Source organism: Tenrec ecaudatus, chromosome 17 (genome assembly GCF_050624435.1).
Source record: "Tenrec ecaudatus isolate mTenEca1 chromosome 17, mTenEca1.hap1, whole genome shotgun sequence".
In the NCBI taxonomy this organism is placed as follows: Eukaryota; Metazoa; Chordata; class Mammalia; order Afrosoricida; family Tenrecidae; genus Tenrec; species Tenrec ecaudatus.
In genome coordinates, this window is record NC_134546.1 from 36,520,114 (window position 1) to 36,541,188 (window position 21,075).

At 40.4% G+C, this 21,075-nt stretch overlaps 1 protein-coding gene and 1 non-coding gene across 2 annotated transcripts in view; one reads left to right on the plus strand and one right to left on the minus strand.

Annotated features, from left to right (window-relative positions):
• Nucleotides 1-21,075, plus strand: part of CAMKMT (calmodulin-lysine N-methyltransferase) — a 461,032-nt gene that overhangs the window by 1,088 nt on the left and 438,869 nt on the right. The window contains exon 2 of the mRNA XM_075535807.1: nucleotides 15,772-15,944. Within this exon, the coding sequence (XP_075391922.1) occupies nucleotides 15,772-15,944 (173 nt within the window). The remainder of the gene's footprint in view (nucleotides 1-15,771; nucleotides 15,945-21,075) is intronic.
• LOC142431215 (small nucleolar RNA SNORA42/SNORA80 family) lies at nucleotides 12,907-13,040 on the minus strand. The gene has a single exon (XR_012780757.1). It is a non-coding gene; the product is annotated as a small nucleolar RNA SNORA42/SNORA80 family (small nucleolar RNA).

Sequence of the window (21,075 nt, forward strand, 5' to 3'; positions counted from 1 at the left end):
ATTATTCTTCCAGAAGAGCTTCCCAGTTATTACTAGAGGATGTAATGTTAGTATTTAGGGATTTTTTGTTGTTGCAGTTATCTTGAGTCTGCCCTGTAGGAAATGGTAGAAAAGCCCATGTGACTTTCCAAGACGGATACCCTAACTCTTTAGGGAAGTAGAAAACCTCGTTTTTTTTTCCCTGAAGAGCAGCTGCTGGTTTCAAACTGCTGACTTTGAATTTAGCAGCCCAACCCATCACTACTGTGCCACCAGGGCTCCCTGTGTAGATCGGGTGGGGAACATCTGAGCCAAGGCCCTCGAAATCATCAATACCAGGCAGCAGCACAAAGAAGCAGTTCTAGCCGTTACCTAAAGGGTGTATTAATGAAATGTTTGACCAATGAAACCGGCAAATGATGTTATAAATATCCAAATGGTCCTTGGCAGGAAAAAAAAAGTTCCCCACCCCGTGTATCGATGGTTGAGTGCTTCCAAGGCTTGTTTAAACATGCCAGTTAGGATTTCTTTGATTCTTGTTGTTCTCATAGGTGCTGTTGAGTAGGCTCTGTCCCATAATGACCTTCTGTACAACAGAATGAAACACTGCTCGGTCCCGCAGCATCCTCACAATTGTTCTTGTTTGAACCCATTGTAACCACTCTGTCATTCCATTTTGTCTAGGGCTTTCCTCTTTTTCTCTCCCTCTCTACTTTCCAAGAACTGTTTTTCTGACAATATGTCTGAAGTACTTGAGCCCAAGTCTTGTCATTCTGGCTTAAGGGACATTCTGGTTGTACTTCTTCCAAGATGTATTTCTTTGTTCTTTTGACAGTCTGTGATGTTTTTAGTATTCTTCCCCAGCACCATAATCCAAATGCATCGATTCTCCTTCAATATTCTTATTCAGTGTCCAACTTACACATTGATATGAGGCAATTGAAAATACCATGGCTTGGGTCAGGTTCAACTTAGACCTCAAAGTAACATCCTTCATTGTCAACACTTTAAAAAGGTCCTCTGAGGCAGATTGGCTCAATGTTATATGTTGTTTGATCTCTTGACTGCTGCTTCCATGAGCACTGATTGTTGAATCAAGCAAGACAAAAATCCTTGACAACTTCAATCTTTTCTCCATTTATCATGATGCTGCCTATTGGTCCAGTTGTAAGGATTTTTGTTTTCTTTACATTGAGTTGTGATCCATGCTGAAGGCTGCAATCTTTGATCTCAATCAGCAAGGCTTCAAATTCTCCTCACATTCAGCAAGCAAAATCGTGTCATCTGCATATCACAGATTCTGACATTGCTTTATTCTTTCTATATCCAGCTTCTCTGATAATTTGTTTAGCATACATATTAAATAAATATGGTGAGAGAGTACACCACTGATACATACCTCTCTTGATTTTAAAACATCCAGTATTCCCTTGTTCCATTCACGCAACTGCCTCTTGATCCGTGTACAGGTTCTGCATGAGCACAGTTAAGTGTTCTGGAATTCCCAGTCTTCTCTAGGCTATCCATATTTTTTTATGGTCCAGACAGTAAAATGCTTTCCTTAGTCAATAAAACACAAGTAAATAGCTTTCTAGTCAGCTCTGCTTTCAGCCAAGATCCATCTAACAACAGCAATCATATCCCTTGTTCCACATCCTCTTCAGAATCCAGCCTGAACCTTTTGTAGCTCCCTGACAATGTACTTCGGAAACCATCGTTGGATGATCTTCAGCAAAATTTTACTTGCATGTGATGCCAATGATATTCATCTGTAATTTGAATATTCTCTTTGTTCATCTTTCTTTGGAATGAGTGCAAATATGGATCTTTCAAACAGTTAGCCAAGTAGCTTTCTTCCAGAATTCTTAGCATAGACAAATGAGTGCTCCAACTGCTTGATATCTGATCCAAGCCATGATCAGCTTGTTGAAAGATTTCAGTTTGTCTGTCAATTCCTGGAGACTTGCTTTTGGCTATGGCCTTCGGTGCAACATGGGTTTCTTCCTTCCATTGCATCAGTCCTTATTCATACGCTGCCTCTTGAAATGGTTGAATATCAACTAGGTTTTCTTTCTTTTTGTATGGTGACTCTTTTCTTCCTAACTGCGTTTGATGCTTCCTGCATCATGGAAATTTTTGCCCATAGAGCCTTTCAGTATTGAAACTCGATGCTTGATTTTTTTCTCTGTTTTTTTTTTTTTTAGTTGAAGGTGTGCTGAGCATGTTCTCCCTTTTTGGTGTTCGAACTCTGGGTCTTTGTTTGGCTCCTTGAGCTGCCCTTTGAAAATTTCTGTTCAGCCCTTTGGATTCATTTCTTCCATTTGTGTTCGTTAGGACTAAGAGTCAGCTTCAAGGTCTCTTCTGACATCTACTCCGATCTTTTCTATCTTTTAAATGACCCATTTCTTCCCCCCCACCCCCCAGTTTTATTGGCACTTAATCCACTTATCACGCAATTCAAAAGTTCAGTCACATCAAGAAGAGTTGTATGGTCATCACCACAGTCAGTTTTAGAATATACACCCCCCATGGTTAAATAACTCTTAAAATAGTATATAATCACCACTTGTTCTACAGAGTACTCTCTCTCCCCTACCACATACATAGTTTGCTCCTACAACCCCCTCACCCTTCCTATTGCCCACCCCCCTGCTTTTTTCATAAATGATGTCCCACAGCTCATCAGGTTTCTGTTATTAGTGTTCAATACAGCAAATCTGTTCTGGTCATGTTAACCAAATTCAGTGGTATATACTCAAGGTCATATTTTGGCTCTTATGGACGTGTTTTAATTTTCTTTAGCTTCAATCTGAACTTAATTATGAGCAATTGATGGTCTCTCCCACAGTTGGCACCAGGTATACTTATTTTTTCTTTTTAAAATCATTTTATTGGGGGAGTCATATAACTCTTATCACAATCCATCCATCCATCCATGTGTCAAGCACATTTGTAGACTCCAGGTATACTTTTAGCTGCTACTATTGAGCTTTTCCATCATCTTGTCCCACACATGTAATATATTTTGTTTCTGTGTACTTCATCTGGAAAAGTTCATATGTATAGTCACTGTTCGTGGTGGTAAAAAAAGGAATTTGTGATGAAGGGGTTGTTGATCTTGTAGAATCCTATCATGTAATCTCCAGCTTTGTTTCTGTAAGATCATACTTTTCAACTACTGTTCCTTCCTCTTTGTTCTCAACATTTGCATTCCAATTGCCAATTAATGCACCTTAATTGCATGTGTGATCAATGTCACACTGAAGAAGTTGGTAAAATTGTTTAATCTCTGGCTGGCGTATTCATTTGAATCGTAGCTGTATTGGCTGGATTTTCTTGTCTGCAGAGAGATCATTTTACCACAGACAGCATTGTACTTCAAGAAAGATCTTGAAATGTCTTCTCTGTGGATGAATGCTTTGCTTTGCTTTTTTATCTGTCATTCTTGGCACAGTACTCCATATGACTGCTGATTCAAAATGACCAATACTCATCCATTTCAACTAACTAATGCCTAGGATATCAATCTTTATGCACTCCTGTAGTTTTTGACGACTGCCAATTTTCCTAGATTCTTCTTTAGCGAATTTAGTGAAAAGTTCCAGTTATAATAGATGTTTGCAGCTGCTGTTTCTTCATTTTAAGTCGTGCCCTGTCAACAAGTGAAGGCCCCAGAGGTTTTACACCCACGGGCTTTACTCCATTTACATCATCACAGTGGATTCTACTTTGAGAAGGCAGCTCTTCCTCAGTCACATTTTGAGTGCCCGCCAACCTGACAGCTCATCTGGTACTGCTCTGCTGGCATTCTGCTATTCATGAGATCTGCAGTACCTGGAAATGTTAGATGCTATCCATAAGATTTTCTTTTTTAAAAAAGTTTACAATTCTTTTTAATGTTTGTGTCTATATATGTATAGACATACAATGGTCAAACACTCAGTGTCTTTCTTTTTATGTGTAAGTGTTTTATATAAAGGGTAGCTGTACATTAAGAAAGCATCCCAAAAGAGTCCAGTCCAAGCCCTTAAGTCTGATATTAACCCATATGTCCAATGCCAATCTATAAAGTCCTTTTCAGACTCATGAAACACATGCAATGATGTCAAATGCAGGAAGATCACAGGTCAGTAAGTGGGAAGTCTTGTGAATCCAATGGCGTTGTAAGCATCTCAGAGATGCTTTTTAAAATCATTTTATTGGGGGTTCATACAATGCTTATCACAATTCATATATACATCAATTGTGTCAAGCACATTTGAACATTCGTTGCCCTCATCATTCTCAAAACCTTTGCTCTCCACCTAAGCCCCTGGCATCAGCTCATTTTCCCCCCTCCTTTCCTTTGGGTGTGTTAATGCTCTGTTCTCCCGCTACCCATGTGTGTATGTGTTTTTTTTTGTTTTGCTTCGCCCCCCCCCCGCCTCCTTTTTAGTTGGCTACCATGTGTATCCCTGGATTTGGTCTGCTCCCTGTCATACTACCTGGCACTCACCCCAAGAATGTTTGTATACAGTAGCTTTTCCCTATGCCCCGTTTGCAATTTTTTTTTTAAGCTTACCTTAGCAGACTCATGTTGTACTTGTCCTTTTGTGCTTGGCTTACTTCGCTTAGCATGATTTCCTCCAGTTCTTCCCATGCAATGATGAGTTGCATACGTTCATCACTGCTTTTTAGCGATGCATAGTACTCCATTGTATGTATATACCACAGTTTTTTAATCCACTCGTCAGTTGATGGAAATTTGGGTTGTTTCCAACTCCTTGCGATTGTGAACTGTGCCGCAATGAACACTGGAGCACAGGTGTTTGTTTCTTGCCTCTTCTGGGTATATGTCCAGTAGGGGGATTGCTGAGTTGTATGGTAGCTCAATTTCCATCTGTTTTAGATATTGCCAGATCGATATCCATGGTGGCTGTACATACCTACAGGTCCACCAGCAGTGGATGAGAGTTCCTGTCTCTCCACAACCCCTCCAACACTTGTTGCTTTCTGATTTTTTGAATTGGGCTACCTTTGAGGATGTTAGGTGGTAACTCGTTTTATTTTGCATTTCTCTTATGGCTAAAGATTGGGAACATTTTCTCATATGTTTTTGGCCATTCGGATTTCTGCCCCTGTGGAACTTCTGTTCAGGTCTGTTGCCCACCTCCTCAGTGGGCAATTCATTTTTTTCTTGGAAGCTGGCAGAGTATTGTAGATTTTAGTAATAAGGCCTTTGTCTGATGTGTCATTGCTAAAGATGTTTTCCCAGACCGTGGGCTCTCTTATTACTCTCTTGGTGAATTCTTTCAATGTACACAGGTGTTTTATCTTCAGTATATCCCACTTGTCAGTTTGTGCCTCCACTGTGTTTGTGTCCTTCCTTATTTCTAATAGCTTATGTATTCCCTGAGCCAAAGTTCTGTGGTTGGTCCCAGTTCTCTCATTGATGGCCCTAATAGTTTGGGGTTTTACCTTGAGGTTTGTGTTCCACCTTGAGTTTATTCTTGTGCATGGAGTGAGATAAGGGTTGCTGCTTCATTTTTCTGCAGGTAAATATTCATTTTTTCCAGCACCACTTGTTGAAGAGAGCATCTGCTTCCCATTGGATTTTTGGGGCCCTTATCAAAGACCAGTCATCCGTATGCTGATGATTTCATTTCTGGGTTTTCAGTTCTTTTCCATTGGCCTGAATATCTGTCATTATACCAATACCATGCGGTTTTGACAACTGTGGTTCTATAATATGTGCTAAAGTCAGGTAAAGCAAGCCCTCCCACTGTGTCCTTCTTCTTGAGGAGTTCTCTGCTAATTCTGGACTTCTTCCCTCTCCATATGAAGTTGGTAATCAGTTTTTCCATTTCTTTGAAGAAAGATGAGGGTAATGAGGGTATTGGGATGGCATTAAACTTATATAGTGCCTTGGTCAGAGGTGACATCTTTACTATATTGAGTCTTCCAATCCATTAGCATGGAATATTTCTCCATTTGTTGAGGTCACTCTTGGTTTCTTGTAATAGTGTTCTGTAGTTTTCCTCATATAGATCTTTTGTTCTTTTAGTCAGGTATATCCATAGATTTTTCAATTGTGCATGGCTGTTGTGAAGAGAACCACCTTTTTGATCTCATCTTCTGTGGTCTTATCTGATGTGTATAGCAGTCTGATGGATTTCTGTTGGTTGATCTTGTATCCTGCCACTCTGCCAAACCCCTCTATTGCTTCCAGTACTCCCCTTGTGGAGCTTTTGGGATTTTCTATATATAAAATCATATCATCTGCAAATAATGACAATTTCACCTCTTCTTTCCCCAGGCAAATACCTTTGATGTTTTTTTTGTTTGTTTGTTTTTTGCATTATGCTGTTAGGTAAAACCTCCAGTAAGTAAGTAAGAGTGGGGACAAGGGGCATCCTTGTCTGGTCCCCTTTTTCAGTGGGATTGTGTTAATCTTTTCTCCATTGACTACCACATTGGCTGCTGGTTTTTCATATATAGCTTGTATTGTCTTGAGGAATTTTCCTTCCATTCCTATCTTCTCTAATGTCTTAAACAGGAATTGGTGTTGGATGTTGTCACATCTATTGGATGTTTCCCGCATCTATTGATATTATCATGTGGTTGTTATAGTTTTTCATGTCAATGTGGCGAATGATACTAATGGTATTTTGTACATTGAACCATCCCTGCATCCCTGGTATGAATCCCACTTGGTCATGGTGAATTATTTGTTTTATATACTTTTGTTTTCTGTTGGCCAGTATTTTGTTAAGGATTTTTTGGATCCATATTCATTAGGGAGATTGGTCTGTAGTTCTTGATTCTTGTGGGATTCTTGCCTGATTTTGGTATCAGAGTTATACTAGCTTCATTGAAGGGTTCAGGAGTTTGCTGTCTTTTTCTAGGCCCTGGAAGAGTTTGTGTAGGATCGGTGTCAGTTCTTCTCTGAGTGCTTGATAGAATTCTCCTCTGAAGCCATCTTGTCCAGGGGATTTTTTGTTGGTAATCTCTTGATAACCTTGTCTGCTCCTCTATCACTTCTATTGTTATGGGTCTGTTGAGATTCTTGACGGTTGACCGGTTTTTATAATTTCTTTCAGCACTTTAGATATATCATTTTATTGCCTTTTCCCTCCAATGTTTCTGAGAAAAAAATTGTTTTATCTTACTAGGGATCTTTTGTATGTGACTGCTTCTCTCTCACTGCTTCCAGAATTCTTTCTTTAAGTTTTAAGATCCTAATTATGATATATTTTTGTGTACATCTCTTTGGATTTATCTTACATGGGGCACTCTGATATTCTTGGATTTTTATGTTCATGTCCTTCTTTATTATTTAAAAAAAATTTTGGTCGTTATTTCTTCAAATACTCTTTTTGTCTTTTTTCTTTCTTTTCCTGTGGGGTTCCCATGATGTTATGTATCAGATAGCTAGTTGATTTATAATTATGTTAAACCAAAGCTTTTTAAACTGTGGGTTGTGACCCCATATAGGGTCCCATAATTGAAAGTGGAGGTTGTAAAACATTTGGTTACAATACACAGTTTCTGAACTCACAACACTCAGAAGTTACTTAAAAGCACATAATGTTTCTGGCAATACTTTTGTTGCCAACTTTCTAGGTGAAAGGGGATTATGAGTGGAAAAAGTTTATGAAGGCTTGCATTAAACTGTGCTCAGTCTTTGTTCTATTTTTTTTTGAGCCTTTGTTCTTGTTGTTCTTCAGTGTTTGTATTTTTAATCATTTTATCCTTTAATTTGGATCACTGCTGGCATAGTGGTTACAAGGTGGGCTGCTAACTGCTAAGTTAGCAGTTCAAAACCACCAACCGCTCCTTGGGAGAAAGATGGGTCTTTCTACTCCTGTAAAGAGTTACAGATTTGGAGCCTGGTCCCAGCAATATGGTTCCTGCAAAGAAAGGTGGTGAGAAGGGCCGTTTGGCTGTCAACAAGGTCGTGAGCACAGAGCACACCATCAACATTCACAAGAACATCCATGGCATGGGCTTCAAAAAGCGTGCCCCTCAGTGCTCAAGTTGATTCGGAAGTTTGCCATGAAGGAGATGGGAGCACCAGATGTACAAATTGACAGCAGGCTCAACAAAGCTCTGGGTCAAAGGAACCAGGAACGTCCCATACCGTATCCATGTGAGGTTGTCCAGGAGAAGTAATGAGCATGTAGATTCCCAGGCAAGTTCTACACATTGGTTACCACGTGCCTGTCACCACTTTCAGAAACCTACAGTCAATGTGGATGAAAACTAGCGCTGATTGTTATAAAGGTTCTAAAACTGCAACAACAACGAAAAAAAGTTACAGATTCGAAAATCCACATTCAGTTCAACACTGTTCTATAGGGTTGTTATGAATCAGCATCAGCTGAATAGCAGTTTTTTTAAATCCTTTACTTTGCTTACTCTTTCTTCTATCTGATTACATCTATTGCTAAATTCTTTTGTGTTTTTTCATTTCAATTATTGTTCCTTAGTTGCAATCTCTTGTTTTAGATCCTAGTTTTGTTTTCACACAGTTTTCTGTAATTTTTTTTAGTTTTCCAGATTTATTTTAGCTCTTATCCTGTTTTCCCTTAGCTCTTTAATTAAGTTTAATGTGTGTGTGTGTCTTCTTCCTGCACCTACTCTATTATTTGATAATCCCCAGGCACTGTTGAGTAAGCATTGGGTTGCTAACTGCAAAGTTGGTGGTTCACACTCACCAGGGGCTCCATGGGAGAACGTTGAGGCTCTATGCTCCTGTAAGGATTTACAGCCTCAGAGACACTATATTGCATCGATGTGAGCTAGCAGTAACTCCATGGTGGTGGGTACATATGCTTTTACTTGCTTTGTCATGTTCATTTACACCAACAGTTGCTTCTTTGTTCTTTGTGTGCCTTATGTTATTTTGTTGAGCAATTGGAATTTTCAAGGGTGCTAACTTTCCTAGTTTCCCCTGTATGTGGTGTTTTTGTGCACAGTACTTTCTGCTAGAAACTCTTCGGTGGACAGAATCTTTGTTTTTGTTTACTATTTGGTCTCCCTTTCTGTGATGTTTCTTCTCCCCTCCTGCTCTAATTAGGGTTAGAGTGTCCTGGATCTTGTTTTTAATTTATAATCGGTTCCACATTCACCATTGACCATGCTTTGGTCAGCCTGTTCACCAGACTATACCACTGATCATGAAAGCGATTCTAGACTAATCAATGTGTTTACCAGGGGCTGCCATGCCCTCCCTGGTTATTTTTCCTTTCCTTTCTCACTTTCTGCAATCACGCTTTTAGTGGGAGAATCTACATTTAGTAAGCCCTGCCATTTTGCATGTTGTTTTCTTTCTTGCAGCCGAGGGTCTGCTTAAATCTGAGCTGGCGTTCAGAGGAAGCACAGGCAGAATTTCCTGTGTCAGGAGGTGGAGGGATTGGACCCACAGGGGATCTTTAGAAGGACCTTTAGAAGATGTATTGTTGGTTTCAGAGCTCCAGTGACCCTGTGGTAGTTGAGAGAATAGTCTCCACTTAGCAGTGACTGGTTGCAGGCTTGGGGGATTTCCCCACAGCAAATGGACCCTTAGAGCGTTACCTTGTTGCTAGAAGAGCCCGACCTATAGTAAGTTTGTTGCCTGTGGGTATAGGCTCTACTTAAAGATACCTGCTTTCTAGCTTACAGCAGCTTCAGGCAGAGTCCTCAGTGCTGACTTTACAGGGAAGCAGAGAGACGCAAACAGACCTCCAGAGAGGTTTTCCGTCATGTTCGTTTTCAGGCTTGAGCCTCTCCAGGGAGGAAGACAGAGTGCTCGCTAAAGGAGCAGATTCCACTATGGTGGTCTTCTGTAACTGCAATATTACCAGATGGAGAGTGGGGTGTCAAGCTCTGGGTAGATCCTGTGGAGGCTGGTGGCCATCAGCATTCCGATAGCTTTTGGACTGTGAATGTAGACCCAGTTTAAGATTTCTAATTTTCCTAATACATAGCCGTTTCAGCCAGCAGTCTTCAGCATCAACTGGAAGTGGGGAAAGACTAACCCTAATTGACCATGGGGGGGTGGGGGGTTGTCGATCTATGGAATTACTGGTCGAATGTTTCCCGTGGGAGCAGATTCCACTACAGGTGCCTTCTGTAGCAGTTTGGAGTAGGCTGACAGCTGACAGACAGTGTTTGGGTTGGGAGGTGCTGACACACTTTAGACAGACCTCTAGGAAGGCCTGTCTTGTGGATTTTAGAACAGCATTTTAGGGCCTTGTACAGGCAGTGGGTATGGTACTTCGGAAAACAAGGTCTTTTTTTCTGGGGCTTCTTCCTTAGTTCACAGCATCCAGTAGCCCTCATGAATGGAGAGAGGTACAGGGAAGGTGGGAGAGGTCTGTCTCCAGTTCCCTACTGCGTCCCTCTGCCCCCACATTCAGCTTGTACCTACAAGCCAATCATTATTTCCTTGTTGTATTTGTGGGGAAGGATTGGAGCAATAATTTGCTTATGCTGCCATCTTCCAGAATTTCTCATGTGTTTTTCATAAAGTTATACCTTGAAGGGAGATTTTAGTATTTTTTTTTAGCTCACAAAATATTGTCTGGTCTTAAAATAGCAATCTTTAAAAAGAAATGTCAAAAGTCATTTGACTTCATCTCCTATTATAATTACCTCCCTGAGTGTTTTCCTGAGAAGTGTTTTGTTTCTAAATATATTGTTATTTTCATCAAGCATTACTTTATTGTTATGAACTATAAGATTTATTGAACTATAAAAGCTCCTTCAGTTATTTTTACTTCTGTGATTTATAGTACAATTACCTTCACATTAAAGAAATCAAACTACTGCCATTAAGTTGATTCCCTTGTGGGTTTCCGAGACTCCATTTCTGGGAGTAGAAAGACTCATCTTTCTTACATGGAACAGCTGGTGGTTTTGAATTGCTGACCTTGTGGTTAACAGCCCAATTTATAACCCACTGTACAGCCAATTCATAACCTACTGTACAGCCAATTTATAACCTATATATCCAATTCATTACCCACTATATAGCCAAATTAATAACCCACTATACAACCAATTCATAATCCACTATACAGCCAATTCATAACCCACTATACAGCCAATTCATAGCCCACTATACAGTCTATTCATAACCCACTATACATCCAATTCATATCCCACTATATAACCAATTCATAACCCTCTCTATATCCAGTTCATAACCCACTACACAGCCAGTTCATAACCCACTCTATATCCAGTTCATTACCCACTCTATATCCAGTTCATCACCCACTCTATATCCAGTTCATCACCCACTCTATATCCAGTTCATCACCCACTGGACCTGGGTTGGCAAACTGTGGCTATCGAGCTATACGTAGCGCTATATTACAGACATGTGGCTCTGAAGTCACACTGAAAAAATTTAAAGGATATTATTCAGATATTTGTGGTAAAATATATTTATTGCTATGGAGTAATTTTTAAGTTGTTACAAGGGACAGGATTGTCTTTTCCGTCTCAGAAATTTCTCCACCTCTGCACTAGGTCACCAGGGCTCTGAATTCATAATTAGAATAATTTAGCCGTAAGCCAGTAGTGATGGGTGCAGAATAGTAAGGGTTCCCACACGGATGGTGAGGAGGGTATAGCTTTTCTGGGCATGTTTGATCAATCAAATTGTATCTGAGAGGAATTACTGAGAGGTGAAGGATGGGTAAACACGATAGTGGAGCAGGAGGGAGAAAAAGAGGAAAGCAGAAAAATACATATATGTAAATGTAAACATAAATATCTGTGTATTTGATTATATACATACACACACAAATGCAATGAGGAAGCAGATGGATTTTGGGCCTCTACTTAAATCCTACCTCAGTACAAGCATGGTTTGTTCTAATAATGTGGCACTGTATGATACCTTCCTGACACGATCGTTGAAGGCAACATGGGTGCATAAGCAAATGTGGTGAAGAAAACTGATGATGTCTGGCTATTAAAAGATATACATCTGGAGTTTTAAAAGCTTGTAGTCAAACAAACAGCCATCTAGCAGGGAAGCAACAAACCCCACATGGAAGAAACACCAGCCTGTGTGATTATGGGGTGTCAAAAGGAAGAGGTATCAGAAGTTCAAAAACAAGCAACCAAATTGGTGTGAAGGGGCATGAATGTAGTGGAGACCCAAACCCCACCTGTAAGATAATTGGACAGTCCCTCTCAGAAGGGCCACATGGAAGGGATGATAAATCCAAGGTGCAGTATAGCACTGATGAACCACATAACTATCCTCTAGTTCTTTAATATTTTCTCCCCTTACTATTATGGTTTTTGTTTGTTTTACTTCATTAACATGTCATATTTGCATAGGTTCATCTGTATATTTAGGATAATTTGATATATGAAAGCCAAAATAGATAATCCTTCAGAAACAGTCACAGGAGTAATGGGTCCCTGAGGGTACAGGAAGACAGGGAAGGGGGAAGGGAAGGGTAGGGGTCTGATAGCATTGACGACTGTGTAACTCTACTCAATGGAATTGAACAATGTGAATAGATATATTGGATGTGTAAGATATGGCAATAATAATAATAGTTCCTGGGGGGTGTGGTGGGGGAGGGAGGGGATAAAGGGGAATAGATATTAAAGAATTCAGGAAGAAAGGAAATGTTTTGAAACCGTGGTAGCAATTGTACAATACTTTTTATGTGATTGAATTATGAAATGTTATATCTGTAAGAGCCCCCAATAAAAGGATGTAAAAATTTTCAAAAAAGAATAAATTATATAAAAAGATATTTTGATGCTTTCATTTTCTCTGGACAAAGATCCAAGGTAAGTTCTAATGTCAATAGTTTACATCTCTTGATTAACTTGATTTTTCTTAAGGTTAAGCTCCTTTGAATGCTTTGCTAATCTTTCTGATGACTATGGTAATAGTAAGATCCTGAAGTTTTAAAATCATCTTTTCTTTTTTTTCCTTGTGTAACTCACTTTAGTGCGGAAGCCTACAGGCTAGGAAGCAAGGCTATGGTCGGGGCTCCAGTTGGTTCTGGCCTGGGATACTGTGAGAGCCCCATGAGGCTAGGCCTGCCATAAATCCAAACCCATGCGTGAAACGATCCTTTGTTTAAAAGCCCAACCTTTTAAACCTTCTACATAGTCCACAGATTTTACTTCTTTATTTAATTTGATGGATGATGTATCCCCTTAACATCTATCGTGATCTACTGTATCACTCTGATTATTTGTGCCTCTCTCCTCCTCTCTTTCTTTCAAGAGTAACACCAGTTTTGATTCTGTCCAACGAACTCACTTTGGTGGTGGTGGTTCTTCCTGCTTTATGTTTGTTTTCTAGTTCATCAATTTCTACTCTTTGGGGAGGATTGGTTTGCTTTTTAAAATGTTTGCAATAAATGCTTCTGAGAAATCCAAACTAAACCTGGTGCTGGGGTGCTCAAATCTCTGGAACACCTCAGTGGCCACCCAGAGTTTGCCCTCTGAGTCTGTGCTGCTTGTATGTGTTGTCAGTGAGTGAGTTGCGGGAGGAGGAAATAGGAGCCTGTACTCACTTTGCCACCTTGTACCTCCCCAACCTTACTTGTGTAGATGGCCAAAATGCCTTCTTAGAGATTACATATTTATTTATGTTAGTAAATCATTGTATTGGGGGCTCTTACAGTTCTTATCGTAATCCATACATCATTTGTACCAAACACATTTGTACATATGTTGCCCTCATCGTTTCCAAACATTCTGCTTGAGCCCTATATCAGCTCCTCATTTACTTTCCTCCCTCCCCCACCTCACACCATCGTGAACTCTTGATAATTTAAAAATTATTTTTATTTTCATATTTTATATCATTCACCTTCCCACTTCACCCACATTTCTGTTGTTTGTCCCCTGGGGGGTGGGTGGGTGTGGGTGTTGTCTGTTAATCATTATTGCGATCTCTTCCCTGCACCCCCCTCTCTCTTCTCCTCCCACCTTCCCCCTACCCTCATTATTGGTCCACATGAGTTTTTAATCTGTCCTGGATTGTGTATGTCGAGAGTTCATATCTGTACCAGTGTATATGCTCTGGTCTAGCCAGATTTGTAAGGTAGAACTGGGGTCATGATTGTGGTAGGGAGGAAGCATTAAAGAACTTGAGGACTGTTGTGTGTTTCGTCAGTGCTATACTGCACCCTAGCTGCTTCGTCCCTTCCTTGTGACCCCATCTGTGAGGGAATGTCCAGTTGTCAATGGTTGTTTTGGGTATTCTGATGCCTGATACCTGAACCCATTGACACCTCATGGTGTGCTTCTTCCGTGTGGGCTTTTTGCTTCCCTGCTTGATAGCTGCTTGTTGAACTTCAAGCCTTAACTTCCCAGATACTACATATTGTAATAGCCGGGCACCATCAGGTTTCTTTACCTTAGCTTACGCACCCATTTGTCTTCAGCGATCAGGTCAGGAAGGTGAGCATCACAGAATGTCATGTTCTTAGAACAAAGTGATTTTGTGTCGAGGGAGGGAGGACTTGAGTAGAGACCCAATGCCCGTTTGCTACCTTAGTACTTAACCTATAGATGTATGTACATAGACTTATATCCCTATCATTATATATGAATATATTTACATATGTATATGCTTATGTTTATACCTCTATAAATGTCTTTTGCCTCCTAGTTCTTTCCCCTATTTCCTTTTACTTCCTCCTCTCCCACTATCGGGTTCGACCTTCATTCGGCTCTCTGTACTTCCTCTCGGCCACATTGCACTTGATTGAACCCCACCAGGCATTCTATGCCCTCCTTACCATCAATTTTAGATATTTGTTGTTTCCTTGTCCCTGGGTTTGTTGGTTCCCCCCTCCCTTTCCCCCAACTCTTCCCTGTCCTGTCCCACCTCCAGCCAAACCATTGGTCCCATAGTTTTCTCCTCGGGATTGTTTATCCTGTCTATTTTATATAGATAGAAATCAAAAACAAAACAAAAGATAGCCTGTGAATAGTTCCAGGTCTGTCTGCTGACCCTTAGGAATGTTTTCCTATTGGGTCTGATGCAGTGCCAGGCCCTGCCTCCTGAGTCCAAAGTCTATTCTCAGAATTCCTCGGGGACTTTGTTGCTTTGCCCCTCTTGCTTCTCTGTTACAGTCCCTTCGTTTTATGCTCTGGTGTGGGGACAGACCGGTCACAATTCCCACACTGTGTCTCCAGTTCCCCCGCCGTAGCATTGTGGGTCAGTCCAGGGACGTAGTGTCTCATGGTGAGGCCTCTCTGTGCAGTAGCCTCTCCAAGCAGAAGTGTCATCCTTGGGGCTTGGTGGAGCAGGGCTCTGTCCACTCTCTCTCTCGCTTTTGCTCTCTCTCTAGCTTGTTCCCATGTGGTCTGGGCAGACGTGCCATTCTCCTCAGGCTGTGTCTTCAATGCATTCTTCTGGGGAGGGGGTCAACATAACTGGGATAGGGGCCGGCCCCACAGACCTGTTAGTTCACTGCTTCATGCCGGTATGTTGCCCTCAAGCTTTGGCGCACCAGGTTGAGGTCTGGCCCCCTTTCTCTTTCCCGTGGAGACAAACAGTGTCCTCCCATGGTGGATTAGTGCCCTGTCCCCCCATGCCTTCATCTTTGTCTCTTCTTTGAGAGTTTAGAGGAGTAATTCTTCACTTTCTTCTTTGCTCTTTGATGCTGTTGAATACTGTTTATAAAAGGTTGCCCATGCTCTCTAGTTGTCCTCAGTGGGTGGTTTGGTCCAAATTATTCAGTTTGCCATTATTTCAAGTGAAAGTCTCCATGCCATTTAAATTTGTAACACTTACATGTTTAGATGACCATGATATTTGGTTTTATTTCAAAGGTTCTGAGGCAACACCAACTGGATGATTGTTTGCGGCATGTGTCTGTCCGAAGATTTGAATCATTTAATCTGTTTGCTGTAACAGAAGCTAAAAAAGGGGAGACTGAAGAGGAGATGGGTGCCTGGGTCCAATATACAAGTGTCTTCTATCCTGAGTACAGTGTCTCCTTAAGGTAACTTTCATTATGGTCAAGATTTTTGAAAATAGGTATTTTCTCTTATAGAAGAAAAAAAAGCCTAATGAAACCCTCGTCGTCCTATTCAGTTTACACGTAATCTTTATCAGAATTTAGGCTTTGCGACTTGTTATTAGGGAATCCTGCTGTTTCAACAGAATATTGCCAGATTCTCAGAACTACAAAAAACATTCTCCGGAATGCAGTGTCATGTGAGATAAAGTGGATTGTAAATCAAAGAGTTTACTTAACCATTCAATCATGGCATTTGATTACGACTCAAAGTCAAGTTCTTGTTGGGTGTACAAGGTTGAAAGTGGAAACAGTACTTTCCAGGCCAATCTGTCTTTAGTAGCTATCTGAAAAATCAAATGTTGGTATTTTCCCCATTCATATATTTTGTCATTTTCAGAAAAGAACCTTAAGAATAAAAGGGAAAATATCCGCTGGAAACATGGTATATTGAGACACTCCTAGACTTTTCTGACTTTAAAATTTGTTGGAAAGGAGGGAAGAGAGTTTTAAACCCAAATAACCAGCTACTACTTTGGCTGAAGTAGTTTCCCCTCCTCGTGATGGCCCAGCACAGGGGTGACCCGCGGACTGTGCAGGGCTGGTGAAATCATCGGCTGACATCACACGTCTCACCAAAGAAAAGCAGCTCCAGGCCTCACATTAGGGATGAGTGAATTAAATGTTTGACTAGTGTGGCCCACGAATGATGTTCTCGGTGTCCAAATGGCCCTGGGTGGAAGAAAGATTCCCCATCGCAGTATTCCACTAGGTATTTGTGTTTTTAAATTCTGGCTTCCCGATGAGATTTCCCATTGTCCAAGAGAAGAGGAGCAGGTTTACAGTAGTTTTAAGAAGAACTAAGAATATATTTTATGTGAAAATATGATTGAATGAGGTTAAGTTGCTGTAGGAATAATGTTAGGAGGGAAACAAAAAGACATCACAAAGGATATGTTTCCTGAACAATTTTAGCGTTACATATCTAAACTTCAAAAGATACCCTAAGAGCCGACATTTTGGGATTTGGCTAAAAACTGATTTAAGTATTTCGAGAACAACATCTGGAAGCTGGTTTCATAATATTGTTTTATTCAAAGTCCCAAGTAATAGGGAAAAGATGTGTGAGCTTGTCTGTACATCTTTTATCAAATTTTAATGGAAGTAGCATAGCTTCTTTGCATTTTGGTGGCAATAATCAATATGATCCTAAGTTAGTAAGGAAGGGAAAATCACACACAACCATGCCCAAATACAGAGCTAGGTACTTTGCTATATTTATTTCATTTAATCCTTAAAATATTCTGTGGAGTAATAATAAAGATGTTTAAACAGTAAGAAGATAGCACCTAGAAGGATATTAATAAGAAAACAGTGATCTAGTAGTGATCTTCAGGCACAACATTCTAAAATTTTTATTTTACATCCACTGGAAACAAGAGACAGTAAATATAGATTGTAGTAAGAATAGTGTCCTGACATCCTTGGGCATTAGGAAGGCGTAGCCAGGGAGAATTCACAATCTCTGGTAGGAATGACCTTGGTATAGTCTTCTCAGGATCGCAGGCTATTCTGTTGGACTCCCCTCCTTCAGCAGGTTCTGTGTGACACATTCAATTGCGAAAGAATAAAGAAAAACCATGACACTATAAATGTGACATTGATTCCCGACTGAAGGAGAATCAAATGCTTGAGCTCATATTTCGGTTTCAATGGCTACCAAGATTTTCTTCCCCTGTTTTTCAAACTACAAGGCAATGTCTGTCTGTCCATGTTAGTAGTACAAATTGATGCAAATATAAGCATGTAGGATTGTAGAGCTAAATGCGATCTTAGAATAAGTAATAAAAGCATTGATGATTACATTAATAATGGCTAACTGTTCAGTACCTACTCTGTGAAAAGCATTCCACGCTTCCCATGTCCTAGCTTATTAATTCAGCCTTGAGGTGAGACTGTTATCCTCATCTTACAGCAGCGGCTCTCAACCTTCCCAACGCTGCGACCCTTCCAGACAGTTCCTCATGTGGTGGCGACCCCCCAGCCATAACATTACTTTCGTTGCTACTTCATAACTATAACTTTGCTACTGTTAGGATTCGGGCGACCCCTGTGAAAGGGTCGTTCAATCCCAAAGGGGTCATGACCCATGGGTTGCAAACCACTGTCTTACAGAATATTATAGATTGACATGTGAGCTGCTAACAGCAAGGCCAGTGGTACATGGCTTCAAACCCAGCAGCAGCTGCCAGCGAGAAAGATGTGGCTGCCTGCATCCTATTCAGGGTCACTCAGAGTTGCAATCTGCTAGATGGCAGCGGGTTTTTGGGTTTACACCTCCGGATGTAATCCAATTTAGAATTAGGTTTTTTGTTACATTAAGGAAGCCATTATCAATATAGATTATATTCTTAAACCTAATTTCTGCTGAGTGGTAAAAACGGCAGGTTAGACTCCAAAACAAAATGCTAAGCTCACTGCAACCCTATAGGTCAGGGTAGAACTGCCCCTTGTGAGTTTCCTAGACTGTAACTCTTTATGGGAGTAGAAAGCCCATCTTTCTCCCTCTGAGCAGCTGGTGGTTTCAAACTGCTGACCTTGCAGTTGGCAGCCTAACTTGTAACCACTATGCCACCAGGGAAAAAAGCAAAAATCCTGGAGATTGCCCCAATTGCACATTTACTTAGAATGTCCAGTTGTGCCTTGTCTATAAGTTCTTGGGGTGCAGTGGTTAGCACTCCGCTGTTCACCTAACTGCTCTCCATTTGAACCCCGTAGCTGCTCTGTGAGAGAACGATGTGTCCATCTGTTTCCATGAAGATCGGAAACTTGACAGGGCAGTTTTCCTCTTCCCATAGGATTGCTATGAGTTGGACTGGATCGACAACAGTGGGGATCAGGTTAATATTATTACAAGATATACAAACAGTGTTTATGTGTTGGAATCTACAACAAGCAGTGATCTAAAGTTAAAGTTTGGCCATTATTTTTGTCAGCCTGACATGATGATTCTTAAAGGAATAAGGAAGTTCCCATACTAGCTTTTCATCAGAAAGAAAAGTCTGAATAGCATATTAGGTGATGAAGTCCCCTGGACCTGTTATCTTTTCTGTATACGTGAAGATGTCGACTCTCTCTTCCAAAGTAAGTATTAAAAGTTAGGGAAGTAAAATGTATTGAGTATGAATCTTAACTTACTCCTCAACAAATTCTTCTCATCTCTCTGGTGCTTAAAAAAAACTTTTTAGAAAAGGTACTTGCCATTAAATAGATGCTTGTATAGAAAATGAAGATATACTAGAAGGTATTCATGTTAAAATATTTTATTAAAAATCCCCTCTCCTTCTGTCCTATAAGCTGTAGTTTATTGTTGTGTAGCGCTTGCTTTATAGATATGTAACTAAATTGTTTCCCCACCCCCACTCTCAGTTTCAGTGCAGCATTTTCATTTTCCAGAAGCTTTCAAATATTTCCATTATATTTGGAATCACAGATGTGCCTGACTTAATCAGTTATGAAAATATACATTATCTTCGGTATAGAAAAAGCTGAGAGACCTGCAGTATCCTTCTTCCTTTGTATAAGACTACTGGAGCTGTGGCAGTTGTTGAATGAGAAGCCTGGCACTGGGCTTTCGGCTCGTCCCAGGAGCTTAGAATGAGCAGAAAGTTAAGAACGACTTTGTCTTTGTGATGCATCTTTGTAGAACAGGGAAATGTACTGTTGCAAGATCATATATGGAGAAGGAAAAAAATAAACTGAATGTCCACCAGACTGAACTTAGTAACCACCATTGAGTACTCAGAAAGTAAAAATTAGTGCTTGAAACGATATACTTAGATATATGGTAGCCAAACAGAACCCCAGAGATAACCCCAGAGAGCCTGTGATCAGGCTGAATAAGGCTGCAGATCTTATGGGAAGCAAGCACTGCTACGTCTTCTCCCACGGAGTGGCTGGAGGTTGCAGTAGTTAACATTGTGGTGCGCCGTCTAGCATTTTCACCTCTGCTCCGCCTTATACGTGTATCTCATAGACAGTTATTTAGACCTTGGTAAGACTGGCATCTGAAGCAAATATGAATACTAAACTGACATTTAAAAGTTTTGATAAAATATTTTAATTTTAGTTGTGATATTAAACACAGCAATGTGTTTAACTCCTTTGAAGCTTATCTTGTATTTTCATAGGAACTATTGAATTAAAAAAAACAAGATCCTGTATATACTTATAAAAATTAAAAGACTGAGTCATATTTTCATGCAACTGTGTAGATACAGGCCAATTTGTTTTCTATTCATGACTATGTCGTTTGGTTATATATAATGAATTATATTAAAAATGTTCAATTTCCTGTTGTCATTAACATTTTAAAATTTCTCATATACTGCATGTAGAAATCACCTACCAATTTCCTCTAACTAGTTTATATGAGCCTTCCTCCAACCCCGATGCTGTGTTCTAACAAACAAACAAACAAACAAACAAAAACACAACCATCCTCACTGCCATTGAGCCCATTCCCACTCATAGAACTGCCCCGTGGACGTCTAAGATTGTAAATCTTCCCAGCAACAGAAGCCTCGTCTTTCTCCTGAGGAGTGGCTGCTGGTTTCCAGGTCTTGACCTTGCAGTTCGCCGCAGCCCTACGTGTAACTCATAACACCACCAGGGCTCCTTCCTTGGATACGCATGAATAAAATATCAGTTGTCAACAAGGGCTATTAAGAGAAGCGGGGTGAGAAATAAAGCATGAGATAATTAAGACTAAAAGGAAAAGCTTAAATCTCTACCCACTAAAGCATAGGTGCCCAAACTTACTTGGTCTACCGACCTTTTTCAGAAAAAAAAAAATCTCACCATCCCCTCCCCCCTCCTGCACAATAAAAATTATTTGGGCTAATGTGTTTTGTACAATCGATGGATTGTGATAAGAGTTGTATGAGCCCCCAATAAAATGATTATAAAACGAAAAAGAATTATTTGTGCTATCTTCCACAATCCAGGATAAAGTGTAGGAATCTTTTTTTTACAGCCCACCTTGGGTTGTTCCAGGCCCCCCCCCCCCCCGCCCGGTGTCACCCAGGGGGCGGTATCACCCACTGCAATAAAAGAA